The sequence below is a fragment of the Sebastes fasciatus genome, chromosome 4, assembly GCF_043250625.1.
Source record: "Sebastes fasciatus isolate fSebFas1 chromosome 4, fSebFas1.pri, whole genome shotgun sequence".
Classification (NCBI taxonomy): Eukaryota; Metazoa; Chordata; class Actinopteri; order Perciformes; family Sebastidae; genus Sebastes; species Sebastes fasciatus.
In genome coordinates this window covers 27,425,490-27,447,029 of record NC_133798.1, presented here as the reverse complement: position 1 = coordinate 27,447,029, position 21,540 = coordinate 27,425,490, and the positions used below count along the sequence as shown (strand labels likewise).

Genomic DNA, 21,540 nt, shown 5'->3' with positions numbered 1-21,540 from the left:
GCACCTAGTTGATTGTGTCTCTAATTAAAGGAGCCGGCAGAAAGACGAACGATTTAAACATTTAAATATCTCCTAAACCTGCCAGAGGGGAGGAGGAGAAGGAGGAGGGAGGAGGAAGAGAGGAAGAGATGAGGATGAGGAGGAGGAGGAGGAGGAGGAGGAGGAGGAGGAGGGAGAAAGAAAAGAGGAGGAGGAGGAGGAGGAGAAGGAGGGAGAAAAAAAAGAGGAGGAGGAGGAGGACGGAAGGAGGAGGAGCAGGGAGGAGGAAGAGAGGAGGAGGAGGAGGAGGGAAGGAGGAGGAGCAGGGAGGAGGAAGAGAGGAGGAGGAGGAGGGAGGAGGGAGGAGGAGAAGGAGAGGAGGAGGAGGAGGAGGAGGAAGGAGGATATCTGTTCTTCATTAAAACACTGCTCAGTGATCATCACTGAACCTGAACCTCAGGATGTGTCTTCATGTTTTTCTGAATAAAAACCACCACGTCTCAGTTTCTAGATAAAAAGCTCACACATTTATTATTATTATTATTATTATTATTATTATTATGATTATTATTATGATTCACATCAACCAGTGTAATGCAGCAAGTGAAATATGGCAGTGTTAAGGCTCCAATGTCGTCTTCATCTTCATCTCATAAAGTCTCTTTAGTCTGTTTAGTCTGGTGACACGTCATCGTCTACGTAACCGTCTATGTCACCGTCTACGTCATTGTCTATGTCTTCGTCTACGTCATCGTCTACGTCATCATCTAAGTCATGGTCTACGTCATGGTCTACGTCATCATCTACATCATCATCTACGTCATGGAGATGCTCTGATTTGAAACAGGTTTTATTTAAACTGTCTGCAGCATCCAGAGTTTAAATGTTAAACTCTGTTAGTTTGAGAGGAAACATGATGTCATCGGTCTCACCTGATGATGTCATCGGTCTCACCTGATCATGATTTACCTGGAAAGAGGAGAAGAAGAAGAAGAGCTGTACCTGTCTCTGTGGACGGACAGACGTCTTAATGTGGACGACGTCTCAGAGAAATGAAGGTAAAACTAACTTCACAGAAGTCATTCAGCTGTACGACTAAACTAAAGGTCAAAAGGTCGTATTAACCAACACCAGCTCCTCCATCAGAGTTCTGATTCGTTCTCTGAAACTAAAGTAATTCATAATTTCCTGAAGAATAAAGAACGAAGGTCGATATAGAAAAAGAAATCTAGAAGGGCAGACCTCTGCCAATAATTAGTGTATCTGCCCCGTGATCCAGATCAGCTCCTAGACCTGATCAGGTTCTTCCTCGGCCCACCATAAGACCCATAATCAGACAAGGTCCAACAGGACCAGTAGTTCTTCTGTAGTCCTGAAACCAGAAACATGAGGGAGTTCTGCTCTGTTAAGCCTTTAGCTTCAGACCCCCTTCCTGGTCCTGGACTCAGTGCCCCCCCCCGGTCCTGGACTCAGTGCCCTCCCTGGTCCTGGACTCAGTGCCCCCCTGGTCCTGCTCCTGGACTCAGTACCCTCCCTGGTCCTGCTCCTGGCCTCAGTGCCCCCCCTGGTCCTGTTCCTGGACTCAGTGCCCTCCCTGGTCCTGCTCCTGGACTCAGTGCCCCCCTGGTCCTGCTCCTGGACTGAGTACCCTCCCTGGTCCTGCTCCTGGATTCAGTGCCCCCCTGGTCCTGCTCCTGGACTCAGTACCCTCCCTGGTCCTGCTCCTGGACTCAGTACCCTCTCTGGTCCTGCTCCTGGACTCAGTGCCCCCCTGGTCCTGCTCCTGGACTCAGTGCCCCCCTGGTCCTGCTCCTGGACTCAGTGCCCTCCCTGGTCCTGGTCCTGGACTCAGTGCAGGTCTGTGAAGGGTTTGGGGTAGTTGAACATCAGGTAGTCCATGTAGTAGAAGTCGAATGCCTTCTGCCTCTCGGTGGCGTTGAGCTGTGAGAAGTAGCTCTGGGTGATCCTGGAGGAAGTCCTCTCGGCTCGTGGGTTCCGGTCCTTGAAGTCCGGGAACGTGAGGTTCCTCGGCGCTCCGATGTTCTGCAGCAGGAAGTTGGCTTCTTCCTTCAGGCTCTCGAACTTGCCGATGAAGTTGTACCTGAGGAGGCAGGGGTTACACAGCTGGCTGATGGGCTCCCAGTGGATGTCCATCCCCACCGGCCGGCGCACGTCCAGCAGGTACTGGACGAACTCCCTGAAGGTGACGCCGGCGCCAGTGCGCAGGGCGGTGTGTGTGGCGTTGGCGCGGTATCTGGAGATGATGGGGCGTCCGAAGACCGGGTGGTAGTACGAGTTCGGACTCTCGAACTTGTCCCGAAACGCCGACACCAGACGCTCAAAAGGCTCCCTGACGAACAGGACTTTGGTGTAGGACCGGAGTCTCTCGGCGGTGCCGGTGCGGTCGTAGCTCTCCAGCCGCCGCAGGTGGTTGCCGTAATGCGCCGCGTCGTGAGGAATGTCTCGTGTGGAGGTGGCGCTGCCTCCCAACACCATCAGCACCCGCTTCCAGTTGGAGCAGCCGGCTTTGGGCACCTCGCAGTAGAGTAGCCTGGACCGGTCCTCCACGAAAACCCGGGACAACTGCCGCCGCGAGACCAGCTGCTCCGTGACGCCCGGCCGGTATTTGGCACAGACGTCGGTCAGCAGTCGGCGCCGGGACGCCAGCGTCTCCGCCAGCTGCTGCTGCAGATGTAGTTCCTCCTCGCCACCGGCAGGGTTCTTCAGGAGCAGCTTCCTGTGGCGTTTGGTGACCGGCGGTTTGGAGCCGACGGCGTCCTCCAGAACCAACAGAGACTCAGAGTCCTTCAGCTTCACCAGAGTCTGACCGGTCACAACGTCGTCATCCTACAACACACACATACGCACACACACACACACACACACACACACACACACACACACACACACACACACACACACACACACACACACACACACACACACACACACACACACACACACACACAGGGCTGTCAAAGACAACGTGATAATAAGGCGCAACTAATTTCTTTAACACATTAACACAACTTGTGATTTTTAGGTTGTAGCGGCTCAGTTTTAAAGTTAGAGTGAAGATACTGGTATCATATGAAACTAGAAAAACCTGATGAATCCATCGGTACCAACCACAACCGAATCGTGACGAGGAAACGTTTGGATATTTTATACTCCGTGCGGGTTTCTCCGACATTCTCAAAGCTCCTTAAAGTTCTCCGTTTTCTCCACCTATTAGAAAATGTTGGATGTGCGTTGACAGACGAAAATCTACCGCACGGAACCAAAGCAAAGGGCCGCGTCTGATGGTGTGATGTCACTTTAGCCGTACAGACTCATGCGCATGCGGCAAGCATGAATCAGGCTTTATGATACTGTGGCAGGCAGCGCCGTTTGTGAGACTAGAAGCAACTATGTGCAAAATAAACGCCTCTTATTTGCCATGTTATGATTTGAGCATATTTTCTATGCTAAATGCAGTACCTGTGAGGGTTTCTGGACAATATTTGTCATTGTTTTGTGTTGTTAATTGATTTACAATAATAAATATATACATACATTTGCATAAAGCATCATATTTATCCACTCCCATGTTGATAAGAGTATTAAATACTTGACAAATCTCCCTTTAAGGTACATTTGGAACAGATAAAAAATGTGTGACTAAGCGTGATTAAATGTTTTAATTGATTAACAGCCCTACTTTAAACACAAGACTTTTACACAGTTTCCTGTGAACAGCTGCAGATGGATTAAGTCATTTCTATTCATGATGTAAATAATAATGTTTTTAATAACTCATGAAACAGCCCATCTATCCTTCTCTACAGTACACACACACATGAATACTGAATAAACAGGACGTGCATCATATGAACTCTTCTGATTTTAAACTGATATTTGATTCTAATAAATACATTTTCACAATAAATGAAAATATAATAACCCGTATGTAATCTGTGGTTAATAAAAGGTTTCCTCTCAGCAGGTGGCTCTGTTTTATTCTAACCAGGATCTCAGTAAACTGGTCTGGGATCAGTTAAACTCTGGTTGTAATGCTGCTGGTGTCCAGCAGGTGTCTCTGTGTCTGTGTTGTGTTGCTCACCTTCTCAACGGGCCACCTGGGAGCCTCCAGCGAGTTCACACCTGCAGACAACACAGGATTATTATGGTCTGGAGATAAACAGTGGGATCACACAGTAATATGCTAATCAATAGTTATCAATCGATTACATCAGCAGATGTTTTTTCAGATTTCTGGCTTTTGAAAAAACAAAAATGTATCAAGAACTCAAAGAGAGAGAACTTTAACTCTTATTATCAGGTGACCTATTGATTCATTTTCAGTTAATCCAGATTAGTGGGTTAGTCTGTAAAATGTCCAAAGTGACGTCTTTAAATGCCTCGTTCTGTCCCACCAACAGATTTAAAAGAACAAAAAAACAGAAACACTGAAGGTTGAATTAACAAATATTTGATCAACAATATGACTGAAACGAATCAATCAGCAGAATAGATGCAGACTTTTATTCTGAGATTAGAAGTTATGCATATTTATCCTCCTCTAATCAGACAGATGAAGGTGCAGTTAGCTCTAAGCTAACAGCCACCGGGTCCTGAGAGGAGGACTGTCAGGCAGCAGATGAGCAAGGCACTGTAAGACGCTGGTGTGAATGTCGAGGGTTTTTATCTGCTGAGCGTCGTCTTGCAGGTTTCTGCAGTGGAGCTGAACTGAAGGCAGCAGGAGAGACGGTGCTGCTCACAGAGGAACGTCTGGTACTGGATGTTACTGGATGTTACTGGGTGTTACTGGATGTTACAGTCTGTTACTGGGTGTTACTGGACGTTACTGGATGTTACTGTCTGTAACACGCCTCCCGAAATCAGAAAATTATAGTTATTGCAGCGAGCTGGTGTAAATTTGGCGTAAGGTCACATGTGAAGTGAAAGAAACCTCTTCCTGTTATGTGAGTGAGTTTCTGTGAACAGACGAAGCTGAACACACTGTTGACAAGACTCAACAGGAGGCAAACGATGCTCTAAATAACCCTGGCATCACTGAGTCTTAACTACACACACACACGCAGTAACAAACTCAGCTCCAGATGGCCTCTCAGCAGCCTCCTGACTCTGAAGGTTAGCAGTGTCCTGCTCCTCCTGGTTATTTATTACCCAGACTGCACCTCACCGTGTGCACAACACAATGCAACGCAACTCAAACATGTAACTGATCCTGAGTCTGTCAGCTCTCTGAGCTGCTGAAGAAAACACCACTGACTCCACCAAGACATTGATAGGGCTGATCAATATCACCATTGATTACTTTAATTAAGTGTGGGGTAACATGCTGCACAACAGAGCCATGAGCACAGTAAACAGTGCAGGATATAGACCCTTCTAGTGTTGACGTCATGATGACATCACAGTGTCAGCTGGAGGCTAAACAAAGGAAAGACTGGAGGGTAACACTAGCAGTGGGATAAAGTTACACATCTAAAATGTCATCTTGCTGTGTTGTTGGGTGCCAGAATACAGATATCACACATTTGAGATGACAAACTGTGATTCGAGGATCTAGCGAGCTACAATATCGGAGAAACGTTTCAGAGATGGAGAGTAAACAACCCTTTCTCTCCATTTCTGAAACGCTCCGCCGATATTGTACAACTCTCTTTTTGACTGACTTTACTGAAGGATAGTTAACTATAGGCATCCAAAGATTTATACGCCTTCAATTTATCTTTACAGCGCTGCCGCTGGCCGCCAGCCCGCTGGTCGGACGGCTGTTTACCTAGCTAGCTTAGCTTGCTAATTCCACCATGCCGTCATGAAACACAGAAAATGAGGTGAACAAAGTTGTCCCTCATCTGGCGATAGCACTGTGCTTTCCTACGCTGTGACAAGAGTGTGTGGATGAAGCATTAAGTTGTTAAATTTTACTCATTTAGCGACCGGCTAGTTGGCTAGCTACCTTGCTAATTCCACCGTGCTACAGAAAATGAGCACATATTTAATATTTCTTTATGTTGTTTATGAGAATGTATATATTGAGAGCTTGCTACGTGTTTACTGTTCATGTGATATGTTAGTCTTGTTTTTTTACTCATTTGTTACACGTATAAAATAAATCAAATAAATAAATGAGTTAATTAATGTTTGGATATTTGTGTCTGTTCAGATGGTCACGTTCAGGGCGGAGGGAGGGGAGGTGGATGTGTCATCAAACACAAGACTTTCAACCAGGAGACCGCTGTTCACGGCGTTGCCGTGCAGGACGCCCTATTTCTATTTATTCCTGTCGCCCGCGTTGAAAGCGCTAGCCGCAGTGGACGAAGAACAGCTGATTGGAACAGTTTATTGGGAACAGCTGTAGTAGTGCTGTAATATCTGATGAAGCTGTTTGATCATCACATTCATTCCTCCTCCTGCTAACAGCAGCTGAGTCTGTACAGGTGTGTTTACTGACCTCTGACCCTGCCAGCTCCCCCCAGACTCTAATTAATTACCCAGCATGCCTCAGATATGCCGAGCTCAGCACCTGCTACTGCAGCACAGCTGAGGCGACGGTGACCTGGGACTGTAGCGCGCTAATGATAGCGCCATCATCACTGTCACATTGGGACCTTGTATCTCCACGGCGAGTTCACACAGATGATCTCTGTGGTCATAAACCTATGATGCCTTCAGGCTCCACTCAGTAAAAAATTGTATTGTCAGTAATGAAAGTACTGAGAGTACAGAGAGTACTGGAAGTACGGAGAGTAGTACGAGTACTGGGAGTACTGGGAGTACTGCATGTCTCATATAGATCCTCTTCTCTAATTAGAGGACATTATTGAGAGATTCACACATCTGGAGGAACGTCATGAAGAAGAAGAAGAAGAAGAAGAATAGGAGGAGGATAGCGTTACAGCCCCAGCGCAGCAGTGAGGTAAGCCTCTAAAAATACACCTGGATTTATCACCTGGTTCCCATGAGGCTTTGCAAACATGAGGTCACATTAACAGATATAGATAGAACGAGACAATAAAAGCTGCAGGAAGCTGTTTATTGAGCCGACGGCAGCAGGAGAGGATGTACTAATACTGAGAATTACTGACCTGAGATCAGTTGGAAACACATCATCTCAACACACTGTGTGTATATCTATTAATAATAGCTCTATAGAAACAGCCAGTCTTCTCTCTGATGGAGGTTACACAGATGCGTTAAGTCAGTGTGAATATGAACCAGAACTAAAGTGGATCAGGGTTTTTCTGTCTCTGATAGTTTAATAGTTTGTTATATTGTGTTATATTGTAGCTCGCTAGAGCCTCGAATCACAGTTTGTCATCTCAAATGTATGTGATATCTGGATTCTGGCACCCAACAACACAGCGAGATGACATTTTTAGCCTCCAGCTAACACAGTGACGTCATCATGATGGCAAAACTAAAAGGGTGTATAGAATCATTGTTTTACTGAGTGTCGCACCACATTCCAGAGTAACTCCCAACATATTATATCAAATGTAAATGATCAAACTCAAACTTATCTAAGAAAACACCTCATTCATTCATTATTTTAGAGACTAAAATAGGGCTGCAACTAATCATTATTTATATTATTGATAGCTGAATAATAGTTTTGTCTATGAAATGTCAGAAAACAGTGAAAATGCAGATAAAGTTCAATGTTACGTCTCCATGTGTCAAAAACACAAAACTCTTCAGTTCACTGTGAAATAAAAGAGAGAAAATCCTCACTAAGAGTTTGACATCAATTACAGAAATAATCTGTAGTTTAGTCTCTCAAATGAGTGAAATCAGTGAAGTTGCTGATCATTGCTCTGAGTGACTCTCCGCTGAGTGGGTGATGATGATGATGAAGATAATGTGGACTGACTGAGGACACACTGACTCGTATTGTCCACACAGTTAGTTAGCATGCAGCTCAGAGCAGGAAGTGGGAGTCAGCAGCAGCAGAAGAAGAAGAAGTGCTGTGAGTGTATGTGTGTGTATGTATGTGTGTGTGTGTGTGTGTGTGTGTGTGTGTGTGTGTGTGTGTGTGTGTGTGTGTGTGTGTGTGTGTGTGTGTGTGTGTGTGTGTGTGTGTGTGAGGGGGGGTTGGCTCTACACACACAAAGGTAACAGTGTGTGATCAGTCACACAATAACATGATGTCAGCATCCCTTTATATGAATATTGTATTATGAGATGACCAACGAGCTGCTGGAGGACACAGAGGGTCTGACTGTAGTTTAATTCACTACAATGACCCGCTAGCTGTACATTATCACATAGCAACAGTCTGTTATACGTAGCAACGGTCTGTTATACTGTACATAGCATACTGTATATATATATGTACTAATAAAATCTGAATATTTGGGGGTTTTGGACAAACAAGATATATGAAGACGTCCTCTTTTCAGTTTCTGATGTTTTATCGACCAAACTACTAATCGATGAATTGACAGATAGAAGAAGAAGAAGAAGAAGGAGAAGAAGGAGAAGAAGGAGAAGAAGAAGAAGGAGAAAAAGAAGAAGAAGAGTTTGCAGCTGTGATATCCCATCATTATTAAACATCAGAAAGATGATGATGGCTCCGGTGGAAATCAAACTCAACTCTAATTATTTCTTATGAAAATAGAGACAATGTTAAAAGATTACTTCTTATATTTAATTTCCTCTTCATCATCTCAGCTGCAGATCATCTCTATTACACTGCGACACATCGTTTACACATCTGTCTCCAGATGTTGATGTGTGAAAGCAGACACCACCTGCTCCAGTAAAGAGAATATAAAGATATAAACTGCTCTACCTATATTCAAATAAAGGGTAATAAAGATAACTGCTGTGTTAGGGTCTCATCTCTGGATTCTCTGTTCTGAAACTCTTTGGACTCGTGTATTAATGTCATTGTGCTGTTTTAGAGCTTCTTTTCCTTCAATGTGAATTCATAGTTGCCATGGTTACCTTTTTAGCTGTTCAGATCTGTGCTGTATAATTCAGACACGTGAACACACTCAGATTTCCTCTATTACCAGCTGATCACATGATGAGAACCAGCCACAGAGTGAACGAATGAAGCTCAAGTTAACAAAATGTTTTAACGTCATGTTCTCTTAACGTTTGTACACGAGTCACAACACAACACAACACAACCCAACGCAGCGCAAGGCAAGGCAACGCAACGCAAGGCAACGCAACGCAACGCCACGCAACGCCACGCAACGCCACGCAACGCAACGCAACACACATGACTTCTGTCATTTTAGTCTCACCGCTGGCTAACAGTACGAGGTAATGGTAGTGTACTGCTATACCGTTCATGGTACTGTGATAAAGTGTTTACTACATCATGACAGTAGAGTACAAAAACACCCAAAACGACTACAAGAGACGCAAAACAACTACAAAGACAAAAATTGGCTGCAAACAGACAGAAATTGACCACAAGGATGCAAAATAACCACAAAGAGACACAAAGGGAAAAAGAGACACAAAAGGGCTAAAAGACTCTTATGAGTCTCTTAGCCCTTTTGTGTCTCTTTTGGTTCTTCTGCAAAGAAGCGCAAAAGAACCGAAGAGACAGAAAAGGACTGCAGAGACGTAACACAACTGCAAAGAGACACAAAACCACCAAAGATGCAAAATGAGTACAAAGAGATTAATTAATACAAAACCCATTTGTGCAGTATTTACAGTCACTTCGTTACACATTGTTAAAGCAGAACCCCCCCCCACCCAGGAGAACCTTAATTAAAGTGCACTGTTGAAGCGCGGCACCGGCGTGCTGTGACATGTTGTTGTTTGGACTGAAATAGGCCGAACATCACACGTCATCACTCCGCAGCCAAACTTTCACATGACATTAAGTCACTGAAGGGAGGAAATATATATATATATATATATATATGTACACTGTATATATATAATCTGGAGCTCAGAGAGGAGCTCACAGAGGATTTAATGAGCAGACACAATGCTGCTCCTCAGCTCAACTAAATAGATTTACATATGATGTTCTCTGAGGCAACACTGGCAACACATTTAAACTAGAAATACAACACTGAATACATTATAGAATAATAATATATAATCTATAATGGTACATGGACACAGACTCATTGGTGTTTTCAGTCCAAAATGGCGGCAGATGTAGCGGCTGTTATCAGAAAAGCAGCAGAGTTTCACCTCTTTACTTCTAAACTCTTTGGTCGTGTTTTAAAAGTAACAGAAGTGTCAGAGAACAGAAATACTGTGTGAGCTGCTGCTGGTTTAGTTACAACGGTGTTCATCGTCTCTGATCGGTTCATTATCTGATCAATACTTCAGGATCACCGTCTCTCTCCTCCACAGTGACACCTTAATGAAGTCTGAGGCCTTCATCATTAGTTCTGGATATCAAACCAGAATCTGTCTGCAGACTGAAACATCTCAACAACTATTGTAGGGAATGTGCTTCATCATTCAAGATGAACTGAACTCTGGATGTCCTTCAACATGTTAATGTGTCCAACACTTTGCATTTATGACCAGATACCTGCAGACTGAAGACATTCATCAGTCTCAGCTGGACTCTGTGTTTACTGATGGTTTGCTAATGTTTGCATGTAGGGGATGTTGAGAATTAACCGTTAACCAAAATCAAGAATCTTAACCGATTAATTCTATCAGTTAAAAGAACTATTAAAAAATAGCAAAAAAAGCTGAGCAAAACTCAGAGGAGAGGCTCGTCACTTTGAGGAGAACAGCTGGTCCACCTTAACAGCCCACCTTAAGAGAGTCTGAGCCGGTGTTACAGATACAGGAAGTTGGCTCGGTCTTGACAAGCCCAAAGGAAGTGCGCCGGTCGTCGATCCCGACTTTCGTAGTGGCCAAACGGCGGTACTGCAACTTCTGTGTCCGTCACGTGATACATTGGGCCCAAAAAGGCTTTTTCCCATAAACTTACATTGGGAAAGAGGTTAATCAACTTCCCAGTATGAACACTCTAATAGTCCTTATTTTAAAAAATTAAGTTTTTAAAGTTGTAAAACGCATTAATAGCTGAATCTAGAGTTATTTCCCTTCCATGTGAGTGAGACCCAGACCGAGGCTGGAGCACAAGCCGTGACGACGGCATGACATTAAGACCCCGTGACCAAGTCATGTGACCGAGCGGACGCTACTCCGCCAATCATCTCGGACGCTACTCCGCCAAGGTACTTTTCCAGACGGAAGTCGAGCCATTTAGGCTTCATGCGCCAATGAGCAACTCTCATAGGAATGACCGGGGACCCGCCTCCAACGCTGGATCCAGTTCTTTTAATACATCCATGGGTCTTGAGTTGAGGAGTTGTAGCCTCATAGCATTTATCCTACAACAAATAAACTGTACACACACTGTCTGCTACAGCTACATTCACAGCTATGACGCCACCGACAACCCCACACACACACGGTCTGTTGGACACTTGCTAACGTTACGAACAAATGCTGTTTCAGCTGTTTCAGCATTAAATCAAACTGGTTTAAGCTCGTACACCGGACCAGACCATGCCGGACCAGCAAAACTGGAAATCCAGCCAACTCTAGTTGATGCACTTCCTTTGTGCCATATGCCCTGAGAGATAAAAATATATATAAATACAAAGGCCTTATAAGGAATGTCACGATACCATAACCTTAGTGGTCGATTCAATACCCCGGTAAAACATCAAAGTAAAACAATAAATTTCATGTACTCCAACATCCATTCCTTTATTACTGTTAGCAAATTGTTTTTTGTTAGGAAGTTAAACAGCTCATAATTCCCTCTCTAATATCTATTTTATATGATATATAGAGCCTGAACACATCACAATGTAACTCAGTGACACCTCCGGTAGAACCAGGATGATTCTGTTGTCTCTGATTTCTAAGTGGCTTTATGGACATTTATTGTGGATGGACTCCACAGATAATGATATCCTGGGGAAGAGGAAGTCAGAATTAATGATATCAACATGTGTTTCACGTTTCAGTGATGAAGTTATGAAGAAGAGTGATCACAGCCTGAGTGTAGAACTGATCACCAGTTACACAACACTGAATGAGAGAGGACAAAACTGAGACAATCACACAAGAAAGAAAGACCGATAAATGAAAAGGGCTGTAGACACCACAAAGAAGAAATAGAAGGAGCAGGAGGAGGAGGATGTTTGTGAGTCGTGGTGTGACATGTAGACTGTTAGTAAACCTTGTTGAGCCAGCTGATCTGAGAGAGACACAGAACACTGACCTGGGTTCTGTTGCAGGACCATCTCGGTCAGGTCCTGGAGGTGGACCAGCAGCAGCAGAGATCCGGCTCCCAGCAGCATGAGGAACCACAGGGGGCGGTACAGAGGGCAGACCAGCTTCATGACCACAGACAGCAGAGTCCTGCAGCCTAGAGTCCACCAGGCTGGTCCCAGATCAGCCACCGCTGCACAGCCTGAGGACACAGAGGGGGGGCAGGTCAGACCTGGTCCACATTAAGACAAGTCCTTCAGACTGGACACATGGACGTTATGCACTGTTACACTGACAGCTGTCACATTCAGGTTCACCACCAACATCTGTTAGCATCTAAAGGTTCCCACTGTGTGAAGGGAGATGAGACCACCACAGACCAACTGTCACAGAGACCAGTATCTGTATCTGACCTGTGATCAGCAGGATCACATCATCTGTCTGTTACTGGTTAAAAACATTCATTATAAACATACATGAACTGTGACCTCTGACATCACACTGAAGTCTCTCTCCCTCTGTGTGTGTGTGTGTGTTGGAAACACAGCTTCTCTGTGCATGTTAGTGCATGTGAGCGTGCCCCACTAGTCAGCTCACGGCCGCCGCTCTGCACTGCTCTCATACGGCGGTTACAGCTGATAACGCCGTCCTGATAACAGCGCCGTCATGGAAACGTAGCGCCCACCCTTCGGTTCCCCCAGGTCAACACTGTTAGCTGTGAGCCGTCGCCATGTTGAGAGCCCTGTGGATGCAATCTGTGATTTAGCAGCTGTAAAGCCTCCCATGTGCTCCCGACCAGTCAGATCTACTCCTCCACTAGAGGGCGCCGTCACTGTGTGTGTGTGTGTGTGTGTGTGTGTGTGTGTGTGTGTGTGTGTGTATGTGTATGTGTGTGCGCGCGCCTGTGTTTACTGTTCAACAATCTGCTGACTGAACACTTCCTGTTTCCCATGAGGCCGAGCAGGAACATCTGTTTCTCTGGAGTCAAACAGCTTCCCTCAGCAGGTGTGTCTCTATAGTCGCTATAGCGATAACCTACACACACACACACACGCGCACACACTGCAGGCTGAACTAGTGAAGCAGCAGCTCAGAGGAGTGATGAAGACTCTGGAAGAAGCCATCATGAGAACAAACACAACAAACAAAGGCTGTACTCTAAACCTCATACTATACTAGTAGTACTACCTCATACTATACTAGTAGTACTACCTCATACTATACTAGTAGTACAACCTCATACTATACTAGTAGTACAACCTCATACTATACTAGTAGTACAACCTCATACTATACTAGTAGTACAACCTCATACTATACTAGTAGTACAACCTCATACTATACTAGTAGTACAACCTCATACTATACTAGTAGTACAACCTCATACTATACTAGTAGTACTACCTCATACTATACTAGTAGTACTACCTCATACTATACTAGTAGTACAACCTCATACTATACTAGTAGTACAACCTCATACTATACTAGTATTACAAGTAGCATGAATGTAATCTGTAAATGGGATGAGTTGATAAGCACAATAAAGGCTCCGTAGTCTCTCCACCGTGGCCTCAGTCCACTAATCCTTCATTCAGAGGATCAAATGAAAACTCCACGTCTCTCTGGGTTTATTACTATCATCATCAGGTCGGTTGCTGAGGTCAACACAGGTTGAATATGCTGGTCCAGAGCAGCTCAATCTAGTCTGACTCTCGCTGATGGTTTATTATTATTATTATTATTATTATTATTATTATTATTATTATTAGGGCCCGAGCATGAACGTGTCAGGAGCCCAACAAAGTGTGAGGAAACCTACTGTTTAGGGAAAGATTATTATTATTATTATGATGGAGGAGGTGGAGGATGAGTGAGGTGGAGGATGGATGATGGAGTGGTGACAAGGGAGGTGGAGGAGGAGGGAGGTGGAGGATGGAGCAGTGATGGATGCTGTTTGTCTGCAGGTTATCAGGCGACACATATTGATCTCTCAGTGAGGTCTCCATCTGTCATGTTAATCCGCCGCCGCCGGACTCTGAGCCTCCATCAGATCAGAGTCCTCCACCCAGCTGAGACCCTGACAAATCAAAGGTCAACAGGAAATAGGTTTGACCCGGTGAGATCCTGATCCTGCTGCTCACTGTGAATGAAGGTGCTCCGGAGGATCTCAGAGGAGAACCAGAGTCAGAGGAGGTGCATGCAGGTGTTGTACCAACAACAGGAAGTTAGTTATTGTGAGGCTTTTGTCAGTTTCAAGTTATTTCAGTGACCATTGTGGGTTTTTCTTTCTTTAACGGAAGGGTACCAACGATTTTGCCTACGTCTGTAAATGTCAGTATATGGGTGCTCTACAGTTGTAGCGTCGGCTCATTTGACCACGGATATGATTCAGAGACAGACAACTTTATTGATCCCAAGAAGGGCAATTCAATTTACAGCTTACCCCACAAACACACACAGACAACATCCAGACAACCATTCAAAATGTTATGTCAATCACAGACCAGTAGAACTGACAAACAGAGGTCGGTAAAGGACTGCAGATAAGTTAATCAAATATAATAGCAATAAAATAGATAAGAGAAAACAAATAGATAATACGTAGACATTGTTACATGACTTATCATGTAAGGGAACTGTCAATAAAAATCTCACATGAAATGACTACCGTCTGAGTTTAATAACCTGATAGCAGAAGGAATAAAAGGGTTGGAGTAAATGGTTAGTTCTCCTCAGAGGTGCCTGATAACGGCGTCCCGAAGGCATCAATGAGAATTCAGGAGACAGAACATGAAGAAGTTGGCTGATAATATTTTTAGCCTTCTTTACCACCTGATCCTCCCAGAGGGAACACAAGTCTCTTTGTTGGACTCCAGTAATCTTGGCCAAACCTTAACAATGCTATACAGGCTGTTCTTGTCCTTAATGGTTAAGCCACTTCATTTAGACTTTCGATAAAAGATCCTCTCGCTGACATTAAAAGAGTTCAGCTTCCTCAATGAATAGATTCTCTGTAGTGTTGACCTCGTTTGACGATAGACTCTGTATTAATATGAAACTTAAGTTTACAATCCAACACAGTTCCAAGATAACTATATGACTCCACAATCTGAACATCTTCGCCGTGTATGATACTAGCTTTGTTTTCAGTCTTGTGTCTGAAGTCAATGATCATTGAGAAATCATTATCATCGCACCATCTAACAAACTCAAGTAATGCTGGACCATGATCAGACTCTGAGCCTTGAAGTAAAGATAACAGGACAGTGTCATCAGAAAACTTAACAAGAAGCCTGTTCTCTTGAGAAGATCTGCAGCTGTCGATGTACATGATAAATAGGAGGGGTGACAACACACAACCCTGAGGGGAACCTGTGTTTGATTCGGATATCTTGGACATTTGTCCATTCACTAAAACCTGCTGGACCCTCACAGTAACAAAATTTAAAATCAGCATGAGAAGCTGGTCTGGGAGGTTAAAATGAGAGGCAAGTCTCTCAATCAGGATGAGAGTGACGGCCGGCTTGACTGCGCGTTACTGCAATACGATAACGTTTCCTGTCCATGACAGAGTTAGCATTCAGCTTTAGCCATGATGTCTAGCTCTGCTTTTCCTGCAATGTGTGAAACCCAAAGTGTTTCCATATTTTACTGGATGTGTAGTGTTTACCACTTTGGTTTTTAAATGGGAGGGTGCAGGTCGTATCCATGCAGACACTCCAACGTTTTCTACTTTCTAGTTTCGGCTCGCTGCGGTTTGTTTTGGTTTCATAACTAATGTCCGTCTTTCACATCTTCTTCTGTATTTATGGTCTGGATGTGCTTTAGTAAGAAAGACAATATATTTCCCTATGTGATCCGTTAAAAACTAAGAAAACAGAAAAGCTATAAAACATCTCCAAGTTGTCTCTATTATATATTATTTTGAATAATTGTCGTGCCATGATTATTGTTGTCATTTTAATGGGAGGCTACTGTGTGGAAGCTCGGCTCCATTAGCATAACACTAAAAGATGCATGTTGGTCCCTGGAGTGTGGTTAGTGTGGAGATGGAGGAAGCCATTACAAACATCCATCTGTAACCGGAGCATTCACACCAGGCAGACAGAAAGGTCTTCTTCTCTTCTTTTTAATGTATTATTAATGCGTCCCGTCCCAGAAATAACTGGCCTCTGTAGATTATTGGACATGGATGCTGGTGTGTGAATGGAGGATCGTGTTTCCTCTGGATGTTCACATTAAAGGTGATTCTGGTGATTTAATCCTGATAGTGGTTCAGTTCAAAGAGAACAGAGCTCCATGTACAGTATATGTTTACCTCCTCCTCCTCACTACCAATCACATGTGAGGGATAATGTACAGCTAGAGGGTCATTGTTGTGAAATAAACCCCTTCAGGTCCATCGTCCTGAAGGGGTTTATTTCACTACAATGACCTGCTAGCTGTACATTATCCTGCTTATGTCACGGCTACTTACTGAAGAAATCTATAATTTGACACAAAAATACGGTCCTCCAGAGTCTGACATCAGAACTGTGTCCATAGCAACGGTCTGTTATACGTAGCAATGGTCTGTTAAACGTAGCAACGGTCTGTTATACGTAGCAACGGTCTGCTATACGTAGCAACGGTCTGTTATACGTAGCAACGGTCTGTTAAACGTAGCAACAGTCTGTTATACGTAGCAACGGTCTGTTATACGTAGTAGCGGTCTGTTATACGTAACAACGGTCTGTTAAACGTAGCAAAGGTCTGTTATACGTAGCAACGGTCTGTTAAACATAGCAACAGTCTGTTATACGTAGCAACGGTCTGTTATACGTAGTAGCGGTCTGTTATACGTAACAACGGTCTGTTAAACGTAGCAACGGTCTGTTATACGTAGCAACGGTCTGCTATACATAGCAACGGTCTGCTATAAAGAAATAATAGACCTTAGAACGCCGTGATTGACCAATCAGAATCGAGTATTCAACAAAGCTGTGTAATAATAAATCATAAACAACCATCTCAATGTGGACGTACCAAGTCAGCTAACAAAAACCTTAACGTGGTTTAAATGACACATTCATCACTACACTTTAATTTAATACAACATTCAAACGAGCCAGGACCTCATTCACACCTGGATCTGGATTCAATCATCAGCTGGATATTTTTCTCTGCTGTCTGACTTTTCATTGACTAAACGATCAATCAGAAAAATAATTAAAAGAAAATAACGGTTATTTCAGCCCTACGAATGAACAGGAAGAGTCTGAATAAAGAGCTGCTAGTTCAGATCCACCAACGCTGCTGCGTTCACACTACGAGCGACAGGCCAACAGGCTACAAGACAGGAAGCCACAAACTACGTTGCTGCGTGACGGGCGTGACTTGCTGCTCAACGCCGCAGGAACGTTTGGGCATCATGTGACTTCATAAGTAGAAAATGTTCCATTTATGAGATGTTTAAAAATATCACTGCCCATGTGATTGATTTCACTTTACAATCATTAACTATTCTAATCCCACATAGGCCCCGCCCCCTCAGAGTCCATTGGTCCACTAAGATTTCTGTTGTCATTTTTATGCTTTTTTCATGCTGAATCACTAATTTCTAATAAACTTGTGAGCTCATCCCTGGTAAACACCAGATTTAAGGTGATTGTTTGGAGAGAAACTCAGTTTTACAGATGTTGTTGATTAAATCAACTCATCGATTAGTCGACTAACTCGTATGAGAAGGTTGAGGACAGATCAGGAGCTGGTTTCAGGGTGAGGACCTAGGTTTTATGTCATTGAGGGTCCTCACAAGTATAGAAGTACAATCTGTGTGTGTGTGGGGGGTATTTTTAGCAGCGAGGAGAGAAATAATTCAGTATGATCACAGAGCAGCTCGATCACCTCCTCTCTGACAGAGGAGACCCACCAGCAGATGATGATCCTCCTCCTCCTCCTCCTCCTCCTTCTCCTCCTCCTTCTCCTCCTCCTCCTTCTCCTTCTCCTCCTCCTCCTCCTCCTCCTCCTCCTCTTTTTTCTCTTCCTCCTCCTCTTTTTTCTCTCCCTCTTCCTCCTCCTCCTCCTCGTCCTCCTCCTCGTCCTCCTCTGCTATCTGTCTGATCTTCACAGATATTAGCTGATGAGCTGTTAAAGTGCAGCATAGCTCCTCTCTGACTACCTTCTGCCTGTTCTTCTTCTGGTAGTGATCAGATCATTCAGAGCATCACTGGAGGCTTCTGGAGATAAACTAAGTATTTAAACACTAATAATAATAATAATAATAATAATAATAATAATAATAATCACCAGACGTATCAATAAAGATAATACCTGCTGGTTCAACACTGGTCCTGTTGAAATAAAGATGTGCCCTGTCTCATTTTCATGAAAACATATTCACACAGCATCACACACTCAGCCAGGTGAAAACAACAGCAGCGTCTCTACCTGTGAGGTATTTACATCATCATGACATCATCCATCTTTCTGTCAACTCAGTCTGATGACAAGTAGAGTTGAACTCGTCCCATCAGGCAGTCAACACCAGTCAGACCAGGGTTGGAGGTTAACCACGGCCTGATGGCCCGCCGCCACTAGCAGTGACTCTGTGGCCACTAGCAGTGACTCTGTGGCCACTAGCAGTGACTCTGTGGCCAATAGCAGTGACTCTGTGGCTACTATAGTGACTCTGTGGCCACTATAGTGACTCTGTGGCCACTAGCAGTGACTCTGTGGCCAATAGCAGTGACTCTGTGGCCACCAGGTCTCCCAGTAGGTGGTTTTATCAGGTCTCAGTGAGATCACGGTGTCCTAACTGAACGTGACGCCAGCGAGCGTCAGCAACAAAATCACTTTTTAATTGTTTTTCATTGAAATGTTCTAACTGTCAGCGAGCGACGCAGCATCACTTTTAAACATAAAACATCCACAGAGATTTTAGAAAGGTACAAAATAAAGGTATGAATTTTATTATGATTGTGAATAAATCATTTTAAAAATGTTTATGGGTCTAAAACAAATGTTTTGTTTATCTCTGTGGAAGATATCTGACGGATGGGGCCGGTGAGCAAACAGTATAACGTTGCTGGTATCAGCTGGTATCAGGTGGTATCAGGTGGTATCAGGTGGTATCAGGTGTGAGTGATTGACAGCTGCTCAGAGACGGCAGACTCCAGATCAGCTCTGATTGGTTGTTTTCCTCCAGTCTGTGAATTCTAGTAAATGGAGGACGGCGGAGGACGGCGAGGAACATGATTTTTTTCCGATTACCTGCCTCATCCACTACTGTCAGGATATAGAGACCGTTTTACAAAAAATAACTTTTTTAATCATATTTGCTCCATTTCTACCCACTGCAGCTTTAAATATCTTTTTCTGTATTGTTTTTACATACGTTTTCATTTGGGTCATTAAAAATGTACTTTAGCCACCAAATTTAGGAACTTGGTGGCCCATGGGGCCGGTTCTTAAAAATATTATAATATAATATAAAATAATAGCGTCTATCCGAGCAGACATTAAACTACAAATCAGACATTAAACTACAAATCAGATATTAAACTACAAATCAGATATTAAACTACAAATCAGACAGTGAATACCAACATAAGTCACTTTATAACAGACCACAAGTTTAAATATCCACATTAAAAACACCATCAGGTCAAAACTCACTTTTAACTCCTTCACAACAACACTGTATGTTCCCATACAAATATGATTTTAGATAACATCAAGAAAACAACAGCAGGATAATAAATATAAAGACAAATATAAATACAGAGAAATAAAGAAATATAAAGAAAAATATAAATATAGAGATGTAAATGGAGACATAAATAAATATTAAGAAATATATAAATATAAAGAAATAGACATATTAAGAGAAATATAAATATAGAGAAATAAAGAAATTTAAATATAACTATAAATATAGAGATATAAAGAAATTATGAAAGAAATATAAAAATAGAGAAATAAAGAAATTATAAAGACACCTATAAATGTAGAGATATAAAGAAATTTAAATATAGAGAAATAAAGAAATTTAAATATATAACTATAAATATAGAGATATAAAGAGAACTATAAATATAGAGATATAAAGAAATATAAAGAGAACTATAAATATAGAGAAATAAAGAAATATAAAGAGAACTATAAATATAGAGATATAAAGAAATTATAAGAGAACTATAAATATAGAGATATAAAAAAAATAAAGAGAATTATAAATATAGAGATATAAAGAGAACTATAAATATAGAGAAATAAAGTCATATAAAGAAAACAATAAATATAGAGATATAAAGACATGTAAAGAGAACTATAAATGTAAAGAAAGAAAGAAATATAAAGAGAACTATAAATATAAAGATATAAAGAAATTATAAGAGAACTATAAATATAGAGATGTAAAGAGAGCTATATAACGTTGGCGGTATAAATGTATATAAATATAAAAAGCAGCAGTGAGATGTTACCGGAGAGTAAAGTGAAGATAAAGAGAGAAAAGAGCACCAGCTGGTTCCTCACCTGTGTGGAGTCCAGCCGACCAGCATGGAGTCTGCCGGTAGAGTTCACCGGTCCGTCTGAAAGTCTTCTTCTCCGGTTCCGTTGACCTCCGTCTCTCCGACAACAACACAGATAACGGAGACTAAACAAGCGCTCTGTCCCGTTGTTTCCGGTTAACTGTCCGGTGACTGATGAGGGCGGAGAACCGAGAGGGAAAACGCCCCAACTTGCGGAGGACGGAGAGGAGAGGAGTGTGTTCCCGGTGGACCGGACGGGCGAGGCGGGATGAAAAGATGGCGTCAAGTTACCGGCAGAGAAGCAGGAAGAACCCGGAAGTTCAGCTGCTAGACCTTCACAATAAAACCTCCACAAGAGATCTCATGTTTTAATCAGCAGAGATTACACATAATTACTATGTGGAGCATTTAGGAATATTTATACTTACTGAGTTTATCATTCCAGCATTCAAATGTGATTTTAATCAATTCCCAGCCAACATTTGTATGTGGGGCCCATGTGGGTAGTAAATGGGCTGAAAAATGGGCCCTATATGGGATCGTCCATGGGTTCCATAATGGCCCAATGTCAATTGCCCTTGTGGGTTTCATGCAGGAGTTCACTGGGTGTTATATGGGCCCAATCTGGGTAACATAAACCAAAACCCATCTCGGCCCCAGGTTTAAATTCTATGTGGGAACTACATGGCCTGAAATATGGGTTGTAAGTGGGTTTGTCCACAGTTTCCATGTTGGCCCCATACACTAATTTCCCATTAGTGACCAACCTAGAACCCACTTGGGTAGCCCACATGGGGAGCCCATGTGG

The 21,540-nt window shown here is 43.1% G+C and overlaps 2 protein-coding genes across 4 annotated transcripts in view; both read right to left on the bottom strand.

The window, feature by feature from the left end:
* LOC141766435 (uncharacterized) overlaps positions 1-21,540 on the bottom strand; it is a 40,232-nt gene that overhangs the window by 5,616 nt on the left and 13,076 nt on the right. The gene's annotated exons all lie outside the window — the stretch shown is intronic.
* LOC141766433 (carbohydrate sulfotransferase 8) lies at positions 484-21,013 on the bottom strand. 3 transcript variants are annotated; one of them, XR_012593631.1, is made up of 5 exons: positions 20,737-21,013; positions 12,227-12,418; positions 4,082-4,122; positions 1,658-2,826; positions 484-1,456 (listed from the first exon to the last, which is right to left on the bottom strand). XR_012593631.1 is itself a non-coding variant. In XM_074633311.1 (5 exons), exons 2-4 carry the CDS (start codon positions 12,345-12,347, stop codon positions 1,828-1,830), a joined length of 1,161 nt encoding a protein of 386 aa, XP_074489412.1. In that variant the 5' UTR covers positions 12,348-12,418; positions 20,737-21,013; the 3' UTR covers positions 484-1,619; positions 1,798-1,827. The 3 variants fall into 3 exon arrangements, 2 of the variants coding, with proteins under 2 accessions (XP_074489412.1, XP_074489410.1); XM_074633311.1 differs by having other exon boundaries at positions 484-1,619; positions 1,798-2,826; XM_074633309.1 differs by having other exon boundaries at positions 484-2,826.